This window comes from Carlito syrichta, unplaced genomic scaffold (assembly GCF_000164805.1).
Source record: "Carlito syrichta isolate Samal-C Ts95f unplaced genomic scaffold, Tarsius_syrichta-2.0.1 Scaffold301933, whole genome shotgun sequence".
NCBI classification, from domain to species: domain Eukaryota; kingdom Metazoa; phylum Chordata; class Mammalia; order Primates; family Tarsiidae; genus Carlito; species Carlito syrichta.
In genome coordinates this window covers 54,600-73,016 of record NW_007246029.1, presented here as the reverse complement: position 1 = coordinate 73,016, position 18,417 = coordinate 54,600, and the positions used below count along the sequence as shown (strand labels likewise).

Genomic DNA, 18,417 nt, shown 5'->3' with positions numbered 1-18,417 from the left:
AGCTTGAATGAGTGGCTTCTCCAGTTTCCTGTGGTGACCTTTATAGCCTCTTATGGTCCACAGTCTCCATGTTGTCAGCGCCTTGTGTGGTTTAGCTGCTTCTCTAAAAACAGTCCTTGGCCAGGCATGGTGGCTCACACCTGTAACCCCAGCACTTTGGGTGGCTGAGGCAGGAGGATCACTTGAGCTCGGGAGTTTGAGACCAACCTGGACAACATAATTAGACTCTGTCTCCAACTTTTTTAAAAGGTTCTTTGTAGACTTCAGAGAAGAATCGAGTTTCCTATGAGAGCGTGTAAGCCAGGCACAGCTGACTTCCTTCATCCCCAGTTGTGGCTTTCCAAGTGAGTGTCCAGACTCAGATAGCTGATGCCGAGTACTCCAGATGGATGGGAGGGGTCTTTAGAAGCAGAGGGTCTGGCCTTTGTTTCCTCAAGCTGGAGGAAAAGTTTGAATAAAGAGAGGGCAGGCCTTCCTGTTGAAGGTCCAAGCTGCATTCTTCTTCTACCGTTTGTCTTTGGAACGAGTTAACTTCTGGTCTTCCCAAGGAGGGGAAGTGGCCAAGTTGTGTTTGATCCAGCTCTTTGGGAATGCTTAGACTTGGAAAGGACCTTGGTGCCTTGAAAGCTAGTACTGTTTGACCTTACCTGATGGAGCTCTTACTCCCAGTCCCAAGGATAGGCAGCTGGGGGGCTGAGTTCTTCATTTTCAGCCTCAAAAGCCACTTGTCCTTGATCTTGAGTTAAGGAGGAAGACTTCTGAGCCTCAACTTCTTGGAGACATGGCTCTGGGGCTAAGCTGGTTGTTGGCCCAAGCTCTGAAGGGACTTGTAGTTCTTGGACTCCTTCCAGAGTGAAAGCACTGTCTGGCTTGCTGACCTTGGGGTGGGGGCTTTTACTCTCAGGAAGGAAGTGCTCCAGAGGTCCATGGACTAAAAGGCATTGTGGTTTCTCAGGAGCTGGGAGGAAAACTTCTGTCCGAGTTGCCGTTAAAGTCAGGAGGCCAGGTGGCTCAGATGGCACGCCAGGTTCCTCCCCAGGACAGATGTCTGCCATGGTGCCCATTATCTTATTGCCTTCTGGATCTGTGATTTCCCACTGGCACAGCTCTGCCATCCTGCTCCCCATGCTGCTTGCTTCCTGGGGGCTGGCTTTTGGTTGGTCAGTGCCCAGTGCACCTGACTGGGGCAGGAGCCCCCCTGAGCCTGTGCCTTCCCTGGGGCACACTGCCTCCTGCTCTCTGCTGAGAGCTGCTGCTTCTGGAGAGCGCTCCTCAGTCCCTCTGGGACCTGCCTTGGGAAGGAGCATCTCTCCCTGCCTTGGGGCTTCTATGCCCACCTCCTGCTCTGGTCCCCCTTCTTCAGCCGCTCCTTCACTCACCTCCCAAGGGCAGATCTCTGCTTTCTTGGCAGAAGCTTCTTCCGCTTCCCACGGACACACCTCCGCTACCCTGGCCTCCACACCGCCTGCTGCCTCAGGACCGCCTTTGCTTCTGCCAGAAGCCTGTGGGGCTGTTTGTGGAGACAGACCCCTGCCATCTGGACTTTCCCAGGGACTCACAGCCTCCTGCTTCCTGAAGTCGGTCGTCTCTGGCTTTTTCTGAACTAGCACACCTTCAGGCTCTGGTTTCTTTTGGGCTCTGCCATTCTCTTCCTGAGATTCCCCTTTCTCATCCTGTCTTGACACCCCTTCAACAGGGATTCTTTCAGTCACCTCCCAGGGACAGATCTCTGCCTTGGCGCTGCTGTCAGGTTTATGTGCATCTGGGTCAGGAGTGTCCCATGGGCATATCTCAGCGGCCCTGTCCCCAGTGCTGCCCAGCCTCTGGGAGCTGACTTGAGGTTGGGCAGGGCACTGACGGTCAGGGTGGGAGAAGGATCCTGCTGGGGCCATGCTCTTCCATGGACAGATAGGTAGCTCCTGGCTTGTCCTTTCCCCATCGTCAGTGGCAAATTCTGCTTTCGAAGCTGGAGCTTGTTCTTGGGCCAAGTGTTCCGGGAGGGAGCCTGTCTTTGGGTCTTGTCTCAGGTCCCCCTTCTCTGTTGCTGCCGAGGAATGCCCCTCTGCCACCTTGCTCCTCATGCTGTTGGACAAGCCAGACCCCTCGGAGGCCTGAGCAGAGGATTCCCTCAAGTCCTGGTTCTCCCAAGGACAAATAGCTTCCTGTTCTCGATTCTGTTTTGCCATCCCTTTTGATATGTCTTCTCCCAGCGAGGTGAGTCTCCCTTTTTCTAGATTTTTCTCCCTCTGCCCTGCTGGGTCACTCCACATCTCTTGTTCTAGTCCCTTCCCAGTAGCCCCTTCGGTCACCTCCCAGGGACAGACCTTGGCTTTTTCACTGGTAGGAGCTTCCTGTACTTCCCAGGGACACACCTCAGGTGGCCTGCCTGCCACTTGGTCCAGTGCCTGGATTCCAGCTTTTGGTCTGTCAGTGTCCAGGGTGTCTGAATGCTGAGAGGAGGCCTCTGGAACCAAGCTCTCCCAGGGACAGGCCACCTCCCGCTCTGGCTTCTTGGGAGCAGCAGCAGCTGCTTCCCTGGGTCTGGAATCTGCAGATGTCGTCCCTGTGTCACCTGGAGATTTTCTCATGGCCTCGACTCCCAAAGCTCCTTCTTCCTCTGCTCTGGTGCCCACCTCCCATGGACAGATCTTTGCCTTCTCAGCAGCCAGGCTTTCCTCTACCTCCCATGGGCAGATCTCAGCAGCTTTGCTGCCCACACTGCCTGACATCAGGAATGTGGCTGGGGGTCTCTCTGCATCTTGAGGATCTGGGCGCTGGGGGGCACTGCCAGGGTCCATCCTGTCCCAGGGACAGATGGCTTCCATCTCTTGGATCTGCCCCTCAGACTCTTTCCAGGCGGTGCCATCTTTGCATCCTGATTTCCCAGGTGTCTTCTCCTTGTCCTTCTGAGGTTCTCCTCTGGGTGCCTGTGCTGATGTCCCGTTCTTTGTTGTGTCATCTACCTCCCAGGGACAGACTTCTGCTTTGGCGGGTGTGGCTTCCTCCTCTGGCCTGAGCTCTTCCCACGGACACACTTGTGTGGCTCTGCTATCTCTGTAGCTTAGGTGCTGACCACCAGCTTTGGGTGAGGAACTCTCTGGACATGGGCTGGAGTGCCCAAGGGCTGTGGTCTCCCAGGGACATGCCGGCTCCTGTGGACTTGCTTTCTGCATTGCCTTTACAGTTTGTTCCCCCATCTCTCCAGCGCTTCGTTTTCTGGAGGCCTCCTCCTCCCCTTGGAGAGAGTCCCCGCCTGTCCCCTGATACAGTGTCTCCTGCCGCATTATCTTATTTCCCAGCTCCCAGGGATAGATGTCCACTTTCCTGGTGGCAGGAGCACCTCCTGCCTCCTGTGGACACGCTTCCACAGTGCTGCTGCTCAGACTCCTTGACTGCTCGGGGCTTCCTGGGGCCTGAATGGAGATGGCTGAGGGGCCCCGGAAATCTGTGCTCTCCCATGGACAGAGAGATTCCAAGTCTCCGACCAGTTTCTGTTCTTTCCAGAAGGTTGCTTTCTTAGGGGTTTTCTGCTTTTCCTGGGGGGGCTCCCTCCCTGCCTCCTGGACCAGGTTCTCACCCTCTCCTCCTCGGCTTGCCTCCCAGGGACACAGCTCTGCCTTGGCCTTGTCAGGGGTATCAGCTTCTGGGCCGGTGGCTTCCCACCGAGGCTTGTCCACCCTCCTAACCTCCACATTGCCCACAGCCTCAGACCTGCCCTTGGTTCTCTCGGAGTCCTGAGGGGCTGACCCAGGGGACAGAGCTCCAGGATCAGCACTGTCCCAGGGACACACTGCTTCCTGCCCCCTGACCAGCCTATCTGGCTTTTTGCGTGCAATGGCAGTCACGTCTTTGGGCTCTGATTTTTCTAGGGCTTTCTTTCTCTCTTCCTGGGCGTCACCTAGATCTTGTCTTAATGGCCTCCTCTCAGGGGTTCCCTCACTCACCTCCCAGGGGCAGATTTCAGCCTTGTTGCTGCTGTCTGGCTGACATATTTCTGACTCAGCAACTTCCCAGGGACATACCTCTGCCACCCTGTGGTCAGCACTGCCCAGGGGCTGGAGGCTGGCTTTGGACAGTTCCCGCCACCCGACAGGCGCCTCTCTGGCTTGTTCAGCATTTTTGTCCCTGGAAACTTGCCTCGGTGTGGCAGACCCCGTTTTCCCAGCTCTCTCAACTTTCCGCTCCCCTGGGCCCTGGGACGGCCTTCTGCCTCTGTCTTCTTGTTCCTTGCTGCCCTCCTGTTGACGGACTTGGAGCATTCTGCTGGTGTGAACGTTCTGTTGGTTCTGGAGGGACTCCTCATCGTCACAGGGGGCCAGAGCAGCCTGCTTACTCACCGCCTTGGGCCGGCCCTGCCTGGGAGATCTGGAGGACGCCCCCACACTTGGTCCCGCAGCCTTGCCCTTCCCCCCCTCAGGACTCTCCTCCCCACCCTCCTTCTCTCTGTGTGTGCTCCGAGAACGGGTCAGAGCTTTGATGGCCAGTCCCAGGCTGCGGATGGAGCCCTCCTGAACAGGGGCCTTGAGGCTATGGGATTTGGGGAAGAACTTGGGCCGGTCCTCATCCCCCCCATTAGCTTCCCTCTGGAGATGCCCGTCCTCTGTGTCCATGTGAGTCTCGCCCGGCCCCTTTTTGTCTACTGCAACAGAGAGGGCCCTCCAGAGCCTGGCTCTCGCTGGGGCAGGGGAGAGGGTGCCTGAGGGTGCTTCCTGGGCCACATTTTCTTTCTTGACTGGCAGTTCTGCATTCTCCCAGGGGCAGATGAAGGTGAGTAAGCTAGGGCTTTGCGGGGACACTGGAATGGGTGCCAGGGCAGGGGCAGGGCTTGGGGCTAGAGCTGGCATCAGAGCTGGGGCCAAGGTGGAGGTGGGAGACAGCATCCTCGGCTCCCCCAGGCAGGCTCCAGAGAGGGCCAGGATGGGCGTGGAGACCTGGTGCCGGATGGGTGGATGGGCCAGCCTTCTTCCGGCCTCCTCCTGAAGATTTCCAGAGGCATAAGAGCTGTCCACGCTGCTGCTCTTGGCAGGGGAAGGCGGGGCCGACAGCGGGGCCCCTTGACGCTCCGTCCTCCTGGCCGATGACCTCCGCACCGGGCTCGCCATGGCCACCTCGGCCTTCTTTCGCTCCTCCCGCTCCTTGGCCTGCCGATAGGTCTCCTCCAGGTAGGCCTGACTGGCCACAAGCAGGGCCTTCTCCCTGGAGCCAGCCACACTGAGGGACTTTGGCAGGGAGGCGGGCCGGGCTCTGGGGAGCCTCTCCACCACAGTCAGGTTGTGGGCGCTGGCTGACCTGAAGCCCAGGGCAGGAGGGCCCTCCACTGACTCCCGGCTCTCCCCGCGAGAGACCCTCTTGGCCAACTTCCTCCTCAGCAGCGAGTCGAGCAGAGGCGGCTCCTGCTCCCTGCGCGGGTTGTAAGTGCTGCGGGACTTGCGCAGAGTGGGTGTTCCCTCGGGTTCCTGGAAGCTGGAGCTGAGGAGCCGGCGGCGGGAGGAGCCGGGCAGGCTGCTGCGACTTGTGGAGCCCGAGTCCCTAGAGTGCTGCCGGGCTAGCGCCTCGGGGAACTCGGCCAGGTACCTCATGAAGGAGCGGCCCAGCCCCTGGCGGGAGCTGTGCCGCTTCTTGGGCAGGTGGGGGTTGTTAGCGGCCATTTCCTTGGTCTTGTGGACCTCCAGCTGGGCATAGAGCTTCTTCAGCTCGTCCTGGAAGAAGGGCGAGAGCAGAGCTGCCACTGGGCCTCCCCATTCCTGGCTGTACCGTCTTCTCCCTGGTCCCTTATTAAGACCATTTTCTCTGGGAGATCTCTTTCCATCAACCTGTGTCCCTTCCCTACTCCTAAAATTCGCAGAATTCTCCTCTTTGTTCCTGCAAAACCAATGCCAGCCTGATCTGAGCAGGTCAGCTCAACTTAGAGGACTCTGCACGCCCTTCTCTGGGCACTGTGGCCTGGTGAGAAGTCACTGGCTTGGGGGACATAACATTTGCATTTGAGACTGCTGACCCACTGTGTGCCTCAAGGCTATTTCCGACCCCTCTGAGCCTCTGCATACCTAGTTGACTAGTATTCGCTTTCCGTAAGAGGACTGCATGAGAGCGATGACTAGTGGAGGTGAAATGTGCTGTATTTGGGTGTAAATGATGGGATGGGGTTTCGAAAGTCTTCGATGTTCTGGATTTCTTCCTAGAGCCAGCACATGGTGGGAGGGAGGGGCGAGTTGGGATTTCTGGAGGGCAGAGCGCATGTGTGCTCCCCAGCCATCAGTTGCAGTGGGGGCTCAGCTCTGCCCTTCCAGGAGGCAGAGCAGGCAGAGCTCAGAGGGTGAGGCGAACACAGGGGCAAACAGGCAGAGGCAGTTGGGACAAGGAAGAAATGGGGAGATGGGAGGGCTCTCCTTTGCAAGGCTATGAACAAGCCAGGTGTGGCGGCCTTGGTGGAGGGGATGGGCAAAGTGGCTTCCCAAGATGGTCCTGTTTTTTGGCTTTTATAAAACAATGGTCTTAGACCACCACTCCTCATTCCCTACCCACTGAGCCTCTCATTAGGGTTCCATGACTGTGATACACCTGAGCAGAAAAATGAGAATAAGCATGCTGTTCCAACGTAAGACACAGGAAGGACTCTTTCTCTAAGACCCACCTGGTCCAGGGAAAGGGGAGGTCTGGATGTGGAAATCCTGGTGGCCACTCACTGCCTGAACTACCCAACCCCACAGCTGGCCCTGGGGTCACCACCCATCCTACTTTCATGGAGATCGAGGGCTTTTAGTCTGCCCCCCCAAGACACCCCCACTGAGAGAATGTGAAGGACACCAGGGAGGCTCCGTTTGGCTCTGTTCGGAGCTTGCCGTATGGCCTGGGCCTCCAAGGTTGGTGTCCTGGGGCCTGGGGTCTTCCCACTTGGGTGGAGTGTGGCCTCCTTTGAATAGAGTCAGGGGAGTCCCTTTAGGTCAATGTCAGAGAAGGGAGGTAGGCCTGAAAGGCCAGGGGAAGGGAAGGGGACCTGCCGTACACACAGTGCAGGTGGCAGGGCAGCGGGCCTCCCTCTGTCCAGACCCTAGAGCGTGGAGCTTCAGGAGGAGGCAGGGAAGGCAGCACATACCCGAATGTCCCCGGGGTCCAGACTGCGCTCGCTCCAGGCTGAGGCGATGCTGCTGCCGAGGTAGGAGCCCGAGCGCTGCAAGTCCATCTCATCCTCGTACACCTCATCCACCATCTCCTCCCGAGGGGGAGCCCCCAGTTTCCAGAGCTGGCCGGGATGCGTGAGTGGAAAAAGACTCACCTGGCACCCTGCTCATGCTACCCTCACCTCTCCTGCCCCAGGGAATGTGGCTTTCCTTTGGGAATCATCACCCCCTTCTCTCATGGGGATTCCAGTGGTCTGTAGAGTGTTACTGTCCTCCTTCTCCCTGATCACCTCTAGCTTAGAGAGCAGGGTGGTCTCAGCACCTGCCCCTGCAGTTCCTGGCTGTGTCCTGCCCCCGACTCATGTCTCTGGAACTGCTTCTAAGCAGATCATCAGAGCTCACGGCCTTCCCGCTGCAAGATGGACCCCCTCAAGCCCTGGCTCTTACTCCCATGCCCAGGTACTGGAAGCAGAAAGGTAGTAGCTCCCTTTCCCCACCCCCCCACCCAAGTGGGCTCTTTGCTTAGGACCCCTGACACTCAGCTCACTCATCCCAGCACCTCCTGTCACCCTCATGCTGGCCTGGAACAGGCACCTTGGCACAGCAGGTCCACAGAGACCCTTACAAAGGGGCTGGGTCATAGGCCAGGTGTGGTGGCTCACACCTGTAATCCCAGCACTTTGGGAGGCAGAGACAAGAGGATTGCCTGAGCCCAGGGGTTCGACACCAGCCTGGGCAAGTTGGCGAGAACTCATCCCGACAATAAGTCAAAAAATTAGCTGGGCGAGATGGTGCATGCCTGTGGTTCCAGCTACTTGGAAAGCTGAGGCAGAAGGATCGCCTGAACACAGCAGGTCAAGGCTGCGGTGGCCATGAGAGTGCCACTGTACTCTAGTCACAGAGTGAGACTTTGACTCAAAAAAAAAAGTTAAAAAAAATAAAATAAAATAAAAAATAAATAAATAAAGGGACTGAACCTGCCTCACAGGCAGGTGGGAGAAGGCCTCACCTTGGGAATGAAGAGCAGAACCAGAGTGGCAGTGACTGTGCTGTGGGTGTGGAAAAAGAAGAGGAGGAGGGTCCAGTCCGGGTGCAGGGAGGGAACCAGCACAAACCTGGGGGCAGGGTGGAGGGAAATGTCAATGCTGGTAGGAGAGGCCTCTTTTGCCTCACCCTCCTTCTGGCTCTTGGCCCCAGCACCATGAGCGTGGGGGGGGGGGTATTCCGCCCATCCTCTCCAGCATGTAGGTCCTACCTCAAGGCTCATGTCAATCCCCACCTCCAAGAAGCCTTCCCGGGCTACTCCAGCTCATCTCTGGCAGTTTAGAGCACAGACTTGTGCTCCATGAGGCTGCTAGGACCACCCTGTGTGTTGATTCTGCCTTCACCACAGGCCACTGGTCCTTTGGCCACACACACAGCGGGCCTACTGCTCTTGCAGCTAAGGAGTGAGGGGAGGGAAGGCAGGGGGAGCCAAGCACGAGTGAGAAGGGGGTGCAGGGTGCTGGGTGCTGGAGAGGTGGCTGGGAGTGGGAGAGGAGTTAGGGTGTGCTTCCTCTTCTTGTGTGTTGGGGCCTGGGTGAGACATGGGGTGGGGGGGGATCTGTGGGCAGGGAGGGAGCTAGAGGTGGGGCCTTTCTCACCTTGCCCAGGCACAGCAGGGTTGCAAAGATGGCCATGGGCGGGGCACCCTCACTGGGGAAGGGTGAGGAGACGGTGGAGTGGGAGGAGTCATGGGAAGGCAGTTCGTCCTCACCTGGCCGTGTGGAAGGCCGCAGAGAGCAGCAGCTCGTTGTGCAGAGCGATGCCCATGTAGCGCGGCTCGTGGAAAGCCGAGAGGACAGCCCGGGTGGCATAGCAGAGGAAGCTGCCCCAGCACAGGAGCAGCATCTCGGCTGTGGGGAGGCGGGGAGGGAGAGTGGCCACGCCTCAGCAGGGGAGCCTGGGCCGGGCTCTGGGGGCCAGGCAGGAGAACAGGACGAGAGGACCCGGGAGGGGCCGATCAGGGACCTGGGTGCGGCGGGCTCAGTGGAAGCAGCTCACCCACAACCATGATGTAGTCCCAGCGATCGTGGTGACAGAGGTAGAAGTGGCGGCCGGTGGGAGTGTGGCCTCGGATCACCAGAGGTGCGTGCTGGGCGCCTCGCTCCAGGACGCCCACTGTCCACACGGCCAGGAAGCCCAGCACGGGCAGCAGGAGCAGCCCCAGGCGCCGCAGCAGCCTCCCACTGCTCAGAAGGGTGCCCCGCTGGGCCGTCCGAGACAAGAACAGCTGCAACACCCTGTGAGGGTGAGGATGCGTGAGGGACTGGGGGAAGCTGCTGCCCTCCCCTCCAGGCCTTCTCATGGTTTGCTGCCTCCTCTTATCCCCAAAAATGCTACATGGAGGGGAGGCTGTGATGATGGGGGCAGGCTGTGGGGCACAGGGGAGTGGAACTGGCCAGGGCTGGCTTTGAGAAGCTTGGGTCCCTGAGCGAGCTGCGGTGGCAGGGGCAGGAGCTGGCAGGGGCGGAGCGTGCTAGCAGGGCCTACCCAGCGCTACCTGTAGAGCTTGAGCGTGATGGTGCCGTAGACTATGGCAAAGCCCAGCAGCCGCACCCAGCGCAGGGCGATGCAGCGGAACACGCTGGGCTTGAAGTACAGGATAAAGACCTGCAGGAAGGGTGAAACCCTGCTCTCCCCCGCGCCCCAGCTGCGTGCCAGGCCTATGAGCAGCACATCGCTTGTCTCCTGCAGCCCGCAGGGGAGGTGTCATCACCTCATTCTGCAGAGGAGCAGCTTCAGTGTCAGAGGGGTTAGGCAGCTGGTCCTAAGTCACACTATGGGTCAGAGAGCCCTTGGAAGCCTGGGACTTTTTGGCTCTGGAGCTCATAGACCAGCCCACCATTTGTGGGTGTGAGTAGGGGGAGCGTGAGGTTTCTGAATTCCCCCGAGAGGGCAGAGAAGAGGGCAGGTTCTGGGCTTTCGAGGGTGCCAGTTGGGGATGTGGGGATCCTGGGAGGTGAGGCCAGCCTCTGGCCACAGACTCACAGGGAAGTAGAGCAACAGGAATCCAAAAAGGACAGTTTCCAGCAGGATGACTCCAGACGCCCAGATCCTCTGTGAACCAGGAGAGAGGTATGTGAGCGGGGAAGAGCCTGGACTACGGTGCCCCAGGTGCTCAGGCCTGTTTGAGGGATCACTCGGTGGCCTTGGGCTGAGGCTTCACCCTGTGACACTAGCTCCGCCCTCCTTGTCCACGGCTACATCCCCATCCCACCTTGGGCTCAGCTCCACTGGCCCCTATCCTGGGTAAGGCTAGGGTTTCACAGAGTTCCTACCCCCTCCACTCCAGCCGTAGGCCCCACCTGAGCCCACCAGGTCCTTGCTGCAGACCTAGGCTCAAGGGAGAGGTTGCTGGCACTAGAAGGGATGTCATGCAGTCCTCTAGGCTTGGGCCAGGCAGCTCCCTTGTCGAGAACAGGATGCTCCTTCTCAGTCCAAGAAACACCCAGTTGGCCTTCAAACCCAGCTCACATGGCACATTCTCCAGCAAGTCTTTCTGATGCCATCCCCGGCAGCATGACCGGCTTCCTTCTTTGAGCTCCCGCAGTGACTGCAGATACCTCCACCCTCATCCCTGTCTCACTGTGCTGTCATTCTATTTACATGTCTGCTTCCTCCATTAAGCTGGGAGCCCTGTGAGGGTCCAGACCTCTTGCTCTGGTACCCAGGCAGTGTTTTGCTTTGAGTGGATACTCAACTAACACTTGCCGAGTCAAGTCCAATGTCTTCACCTGACAGATGAGGAAATCAGCCTAAGATGGAGAAGCCGCCCACCTGACATCACATAGGGAGTTAGATTGAGAAGACTGGAACCCATTTCCCCCAAGTTCTGGTCTTGGGTTATCTTGGTGACGGGGCAGACACGTGTGCAGGAAAGTGGTGGGGGGTCTTCCTTGCCTTGCTCCGGCGGCAGCGGTAGGAAACCAGCATGCTCAGGAAGATGGCCAGCATGCAGCAGGCCTGGCAGGCCAACACGGCTGCCCGCAGCGCCAGGGCCTCTTCTGCCAGGCATGGTGTGGCATCTCTGCAGCTGGTGCAGCCCTCAGAACATGGCTGGCACTGCAGCAGCTGCCCAGAGCTGTCTTGTGGGGACCCGACTTGCCCAGGACTCTGAGTGACACTCTCCTCTAACCCTGCAAGGAACAAGATAGGTGCAGGGGGAGGGGGATGCCCAGGGTGCCCTGAAATCCTAGCCTCTCTCCCTGCCCTCCTGTGGTCTGTGGGCCCAGGGATAAGAGCGTGTGGGCACTGCCTGGGGAGGGCAGGCTAACAGGAGGAAGTGGAGCCGGGCTAGAGCTCCCCAGGAGGTCAACTTGCATCACATCTACATGTTATGGGCTGTTTCTCAGAAGGCACAGACACCTCCAAACACCCCAGCTCCACCTCCAACTTCTCTCAACCTTTTGCCCTTGCGCCACAAGTTTTCTCCCACCTGACTAACCTGGTCCTCACCATGTGTACATACCCTCGGAGCGACTTGTCCCATAGAATCCAGGTTGGCAGCGGCAGAGGTAGCGGCCGAGAACAAAGCCCTGATTCTCCAGGGGGACACACTGTGGGGATGAGAACGTGGTGTTTGTTTCCATGGGCCTTTCTCTGGAAGCACTTTTCCGCCTGGTAAGAGGTGGAGGGTTCATCTCCCTCCCTTCCATGGCGCCTGGGTTCATACTAGGGAATCCCTCTGGAAGTCCTTCCTAATGCCTGCAAACCCTTCCCTCTGGGGAAACGCTATCCTCCTCCCTGCGGTTGCCTCTTCCCAAAGAGACCCCACGCAATGAGTACAGGGAAGATCACCCTTTTGTGCAGACTGGAAGTGCCAGGAGACTCATAGGTCCCATTTCCCAGTCCCAGCTGTTGCTTGGGTGAGGTACTGGGGGAGGTGGAAGCAGAGAGAGCTCTGGGCTGAGCCAAACCTTAAGAACCTGCATCCTGCTTCAAAGGGTCCCCATCACAGGTGAGTTGAAAAGTTCCCCATGGGGGAGCAGCTTCCTTTATCAAGGCCCATCTGGCTTTGGCACATGACTGCCATCCCCAGCCCTAATGCCAGGCTAATGCCAGGCTGGTGGGATGCCAGGACCAGCCCTTTATTCCACCTCCGCGCATTGATGTTAGCCTGGCAGGGGACAGAGCAGACCTCAGAGCCAGGCAGGGAAGATGAGCACATGGGTGAGGTCAGATCCGTAGAGATAACTGGGAGCAAATGTAGAGGGGCAAAGGACAGGGCTGACCTTGGGGGATTCTGTGTCCAGCCCCGTCCTCCCCTCAAAGGGTTAGAGTGCAGTGCTTATGAAATTGAGGCCCAGCTTCCCCTCTGCCTGAACCACAAGACACTGGACCACTCAGTCTGCACAGTTAGACAAACGTGTACCCAGAGAAGTGAATGTGGCAGGATAAAAAGTGAACTGGACAGCGGGTGCCCTTTTCCCTCCCTCGACCTATAGCTGCAAACACGTGTGCCCTGAAGAGCAGGAGGACCACCTACACACATGGAGTGGTGTGCCCACCAGTCCCCACAGGCTGCAGGGTAAGCCTTGGCTTCCGTTCAGCCCAGAGCATGCATGCAGTCAGTGTAGCAATGGAGTTTCCAGGATGAGCTCACAGCCACCCACCAGTATGCTCCAGCATTGGGGTCACCTGAACCCATGGCTTTGATTCTGCCTGCAACTGGCCTGTGTCCCATCACTGTCACCAAGCCAGACCTCTTCAAGTTCCTTCTTTGGTTAGACTTCCCACGCCCCAGCCAGCAAGTTCATTTAAACAAACACCAATAACACCCAGAGCTGTGTGGCCCAGGGGAGAAGTGAGGGAAGTGGTTAATGGAGGCTCGGGAAGTGGCCTGGAGGGGTCCTGGAGCACAGCACCAGAAAGGAAAGCAGCTCCAGGCACATGGAGACTTCAAAGGAGTGAGGGGTAGCCATCTTGGGTGGGTGGATGGGGTTTGCTGTAAGTGGCCTCACTTTGAAAAAACCTGGTGTCTCACCTCTGCCAACCACTAAGGACTCCACTGAAGCCCCTAGACACTGGGGTGGCTTTGTCAGCTGCTCCTGGGAGTTAGGTAGTGGCAGTGGTGGGAAAGGAGGAGGAAGGCAGGACCTAACAGCTCCGTCCTCCTCATTCTTACCTGGGTGCTGTTGAGATCACACAGGTGTGTGTTCGAGTACCAGCCCGGGCCGCTTGCACATTGGTTGATGTCCACACTCTGGAGATCCACGTCCATCTGCACCTGTCCCCTAGGGCAATGAATTGGCAGTCAGGGGCACAATGATGGATGCCAAGGTGGACCCGTGTCCCCGAGCATGTCAGTGCTCTGAAAACAACACCCCAGGTTATGGCACTTGGCATGCTGAGTACTTTATGAATTGAAGGAGATTGAAAGGCCTGAGGCAAGTTTTATCTGCCAGTCTGCTGCCCCTCTGTCTCTCCTGAAGCACCATAGAAACCAGAATGCCTCTTCCCCAAGGCATAGAATCTAGAATCCTCCCCCAGAGAAAGACATAAAACCTAGCTGGGACCTGGCCTGGTGTCCTGTAATCCTAGCATTTTGGGAGGCAGAAGCAAGAGAATTGCCTGAGCCCACGGGTTAAAGACCAGCCTGGCAACTGGCAAGGCCTTGTCTCTACAGTAAATTAAAAAATTAGCTGGGCTTGGTGGCACATGCCTGTTGTTCCAACTACTTGGAAGGCTGAGGCAGAAGGACCACCTGAGTCAGGCTGCGGTGGCTGTGAGCATGCCACTGCATTCCAGCCTGGGCAACAGAGTGAGACTCTGACTCAAACAACAACTACTACAAAAAAAAACCACCTAGCTGAGTGCAGTAGCTCACAATCTCATGACTCTCAATCCCAGTACTTTAGGAGGCCAAGGTGGGAGGATTCCATGAAGTCAGGAGTTTGAGATCAGCCTGAGCAACATAGCGAGATCCCATCTCTGCAAAAAAAAAAAATTAAAAAGCCAGATGTGGTGGTGTGTGCCTGTGGTCCCAGCTACTTGGGAGGCTGAGGTAGGAGGATCACCTGAACCCAGGAGTTAGAGGCTGTGGTGAGCCTCCAACTCGAAAATAAATACTTTGCTATGCTTCTCCTGTTAGCCTGCCTTGTTATAGGAGTGACCCTCATGGTGGGTGAGGAGAGGGACCACAACCTTCCCTCCCCTGCGGGCCTAGACCATGGGACCATCTTTGCAAACTTTAGCACTGTGGCTAGAGGGACCCCACTTCTTCTGAGGCAAAGAACTCTGACTGTCTCTGTGGGTAACAACCCCCCTCACTAGGTCATTTTTCCCCACTTCTCAGCATTTCAACATCCTGTCATTTCCTGATTTCTATTAGTGTGTTGAGAGAGGACACATGACAAGACTTGTAGGAGCCAGGGCTCTGATAGTGTGTACGTGCATTGGGAAGGGGGTTTTCATGCCTTCCCAATGCACATACATATAACTCAGCTGTTAACTACCCCACTCTGCCGGAGTCAGGTCTGAAAGGACCACAGCAAAGGAGCCTTGAAATGGAGGAGCCAGGCCGGGCTCGGTGGCTCAGCAGCTCAGCCTGTAATCCCAGCACTTTGGGAGGCCGAGGTGAGTGGATTGCCTGAGCCCGCAGGTTCGAGACCTGCTGGGCAACTTGACGAGACCTCATCTCTACAATAAATCAAAAATCAGCCGAGCGTGGTAGCGCACACCTGTGCTTCCAGTACTTGGAAGGCTGAGGTGGAAGGATCGCTAGAGCCCAGCAGGTTGAGGCTGTGGTGGCCGGGAGCGGCCACTGCACTCCAGTCTGGGTGACAGAGTGAGACTCCAACTCAAAAAAAAAAAAAAGAAGAGGAACCCTGAGCTCCTGGCCCTGCCTTGGGCTGAGAGTTGGCAAGGACCCAGGCTGCCTGCTAGTGGCAAGGAGCCCTTTTGGGAACAGTGAATGGACTCCACTGGAGAAGGTGTGGCCTGGAACGCCTTGCAGTCCTGTGCTCAGTCACTGCCCCCACCCACAAGAGGGCTCCTGATGCCCCGTTACTCTGGAAAACCCCAGTTGCTGGAGGAGGACCACAACCTCCTGGGTCAGGACAGGCAGCACAGTGGGGCCTGCTTGATGCCTAAATATATGGGGACCCAGTCAGCTCCTGGGCAGGAAGGGCATGGATTCCAGACCCCCAATAACTCCCTGAGACGCCTTCTTTCACAGCTCGCAATCGCTGGAGAGCAGCTGGCTGAACTCATGGAGGGCCTGTCTGGTTCTGCTCCGTGTAGCCTGGTGCTTAGATTGTCACGCTGTCATCCACGACAAGCTCTCTCCTGCCTCTTACACTCCTCAAACTGGGGGTTGGGGGAGGAACAAGACCTTTTGCCTGTCTATGCAGACACACATGTGTGTGTATATTTCATATAGACGCAGCTCCATGTCACCTGTTCGTATATGCACATGCTCGTAGACATCTTTCACATACTCAAGCACAGAAATACAGATACTCAGATCGATGTGTGTGAGTGGTCTGATCCTACACAGCATGGACTCACTTGTATGTGGGAACAGATAGCCACACATCCCCAGAGCTGACTGCAAAGACACGCAGCTGAATGCAGATACACATCAGCGCCCCCCAGACATGCACATGTTCATGCCAAATGCCCCACGTGCAGCTGGGTGGACCTGTGCCCCCTCCCCTACACACCCACAAATGCACCAAATCCTGCACAAACCCACTTACCTGACCTCTGGGCTGAGGTCTGGCTTGAGTCCGTAGAAGGTGGCAGAGAGGGAGATCAGCCAGCCAGGTCGGAGCCGGCCCTCCTGGCATTCCAGGAAGGGAGGAGACAGCCTCACCTGCTGCACATCCCCCACATATCCATCTGCCCGGGGCCACTTGGGGCTGCCGAGGCTCCCTAGATCATTGGTCAACACCCGCTTCTTCAGGGCAGGGGTGTCCAGGTCCCCGACAGGGCTCTCTTCGTGTACCTGGTTCCCAGACAAGTCCTGAAGGATGGTCTCCTCCCCGATCCGGGTGGCCTGCAGGGCCAGCTGTAGGTGGCTGGCCCCTGGTGGAGGGTCAAAGGTCAGCAAAGCCCTGTACACCCTTGGGTCCCCCTCAGCCACACTGCGAACCAGTGCCTGGTACCACTCCACATCCTCTTCCACGCTGGACTCGCGGATGTCGTTGGCTTGCAGCAGCATGTTGAGAAAGTTGGCAGCCTGGGCCAAGGTGCCTGCTGCCCCCTGTAGGAATGGCGGTAGTCCCGATCTGGCTTCTGCCCCGTGCACTTCGTAGCGCTCACTGCAGTTAGCTCCCAACAGCTGTTGGGCATCTCCAGAGTAGAGAAAAGCCAGGGCTGGCTCGGCCCCCTCTGGGGGCACCCACGTGGGCACAGATCCTGGCTTGACTCGGGAGGACAGCGGGGGCAGAGAGCGGAGAGGCTGCGGGTTCCCCAGAGCCCAGCCGCAGACGAAACAGCAGCCCAGCAGCCTCCACACAAGAGGGGGCACAAGCACCACCCTGGTGCCCATCCTCAGGGCAGTGCTCAGGACCCTGGGGTCCAGGCTACCTGAGGGCCTTGGTGGCTTAGGAGAGCCCAGAGGAGATGACTGCAGCCTGGGGTTCCCTGCCTCCACACCTCCTGTGCTGGTGTTCGCTTTCTCTTCTCTCTCACGGTGGTGCTAGTTCGCCGGTTTTTCTCATCTGATATCATCAGCTGGCTTCTGGACGTAAGTATGAGGGCCCCGCCCCCTCCTCTCTCACTGTGGCCCCCATCAAACCCTCTTAATCCCAGCACCTCACTCTTTTCTCCCCTCCTATCCAGTATCCAGACTCCCTCCACCCCCACCTCACAGCCCACATCTGCTCCAGAGAGAGGGGAGGAGAGGGGCAGGCACCAGTTGTGTGCTGTCTACCTCCCTCCCCTCCCTGCCCTTTGCTCCATTAGGAGAGATGGGTAAATCCAGGATGGGGTGCCATAGCAACGGCAGATGAGCCCGTACCCCTCTCTCCACCCCTCTCCTCCACTCAGCAGTTGCAACAGGCATGACAAAGGGCCAAGCTATACCCTTGGCAGTCTGCTCTGGCTGCCTTCACCCCCTGACACCACGCTGCTGAGCTGGAATTTGAGATTGGGGATGGCGAGGGTAGAAAAGAGCCTAATATAACTGTAATCGGTCATTGTACAGCCTGTGGCAGTTTATAAAATGCTTTTCATGAGCCTTATCTCAGTGATTCTTCCCCACAACCATGGATGATGAATGTTCTTATCCCCATTTCCCAGATATAGACACTGAGGCTCAGAGACTCACCCACGATCATGTAACTGCTCACTTGGAGATTCCAACCCAGAGCTGACTCCCCTGCACTGTCCAGTCAACCACCACCAGTACCCTGTTACTCAACCTCAGGGACTATAATAAGGCCTCATTACACAGGGGTAAATCGAAGCCCAGAGAAGTGAAGAGACTTCCTAGAACCACATGTTGTTTGTGGCAAAGCTGGAGACTCCACCTGGGCATTGCCACTCCCCACCCCCACCCCTACCCCCGGCTTCTTCCTCCTGCATCAGAGTTAACAAGCACAGCAGGCTGGGCTCGGTGGCTCAGCCTGTAATCCCAGCACTTTGGGAGGCCGAGGCGAGTGGATTGCCTGAGCCCCCGGGTTTGAGAACAGCCCAGACAACTTGGCAAGACCTCATTTCTACAATAAATAAAAAATAAAAAATTAGGCCGGGCTCGTGGCTCAGCCTGTAATCCCAGCACTTTGGGAGGCCGAGGCGAGTGGATTGCCTGAGCCTGCAGGTTCAAGACCCGCCTGGGCAACTTGGCGAGACCTCATCTCTACAATAAATAAAAAATTAGCCAGGTGTAGTAGCGCGTGCCTGTAGTTCCAGCTACTTGGAAGGCTGAGGCGGAAGGATCGCCGGAGCCCAGCAGGTCGAGGCTGCGGTGGCCAGGAGTGGCCATTGCACTCCAGTCTGTGTGACAGAGTGAGACTCCAACTCAAAATAAATAAATAAATTAAAAAAAAAAAATTAGCTGGGCATGGTAGTGCGTACACCTGTAGTTCTGGCTACTTGGAAGGCTGAGATAGGAGGCTCGCTGGAGCCCAGCAGGTTGACGCTGGGGTGGCCATGAGTGTGCCACTGCATTTCAGTCTGGGCAATGGAGTAAGACTCCAAATCAAAAAAAGAAAGAAAAGAAAAAAAAAACAAGCACAGCAGCAACAACGGTGGGCTGGGTGTGAGGGTTGGGCAGGGAGAAGCAAATACCGTTTGGCCCCCCAACACC

The 18,417-nt window shown here is 57.2% G+C and overlaps 1 protein-coding gene across 1 annotated transcript; it reads right to left on the bottom strand.

The window, feature by feature from the left end:
• Positions 1-659: 659 nt before the first annotated feature.
• GPR179 (G protein-coupled receptor 179) lies at positions 660-16,656 on the bottom strand. Its single transcript, XM_008055711.1, has 11 exons — positions 15,863-16,656; positions 13,288-13,396; positions 11,632-11,719; positions 11,064-11,299; positions 10,152-10,220; positions 9,664-9,773; positions 9,165-9,403; positions 8,878-9,016; positions 8,131-8,236; positions 7,097-7,243; positions 660-5,699 (listed from the first exon to the last, which is right to left on the bottom strand). The coding sequence occupies exons 1-11, from the start codon at positions 16,654-16,656 to the stop codon at positions 660-662; spliced, it is 7,077 nt and encodes a 2,358-aa protein (XP_008053902.1).
• Between the last annotated feature and the right edge of the window lie 1,761 nt (positions 16,657-18,417).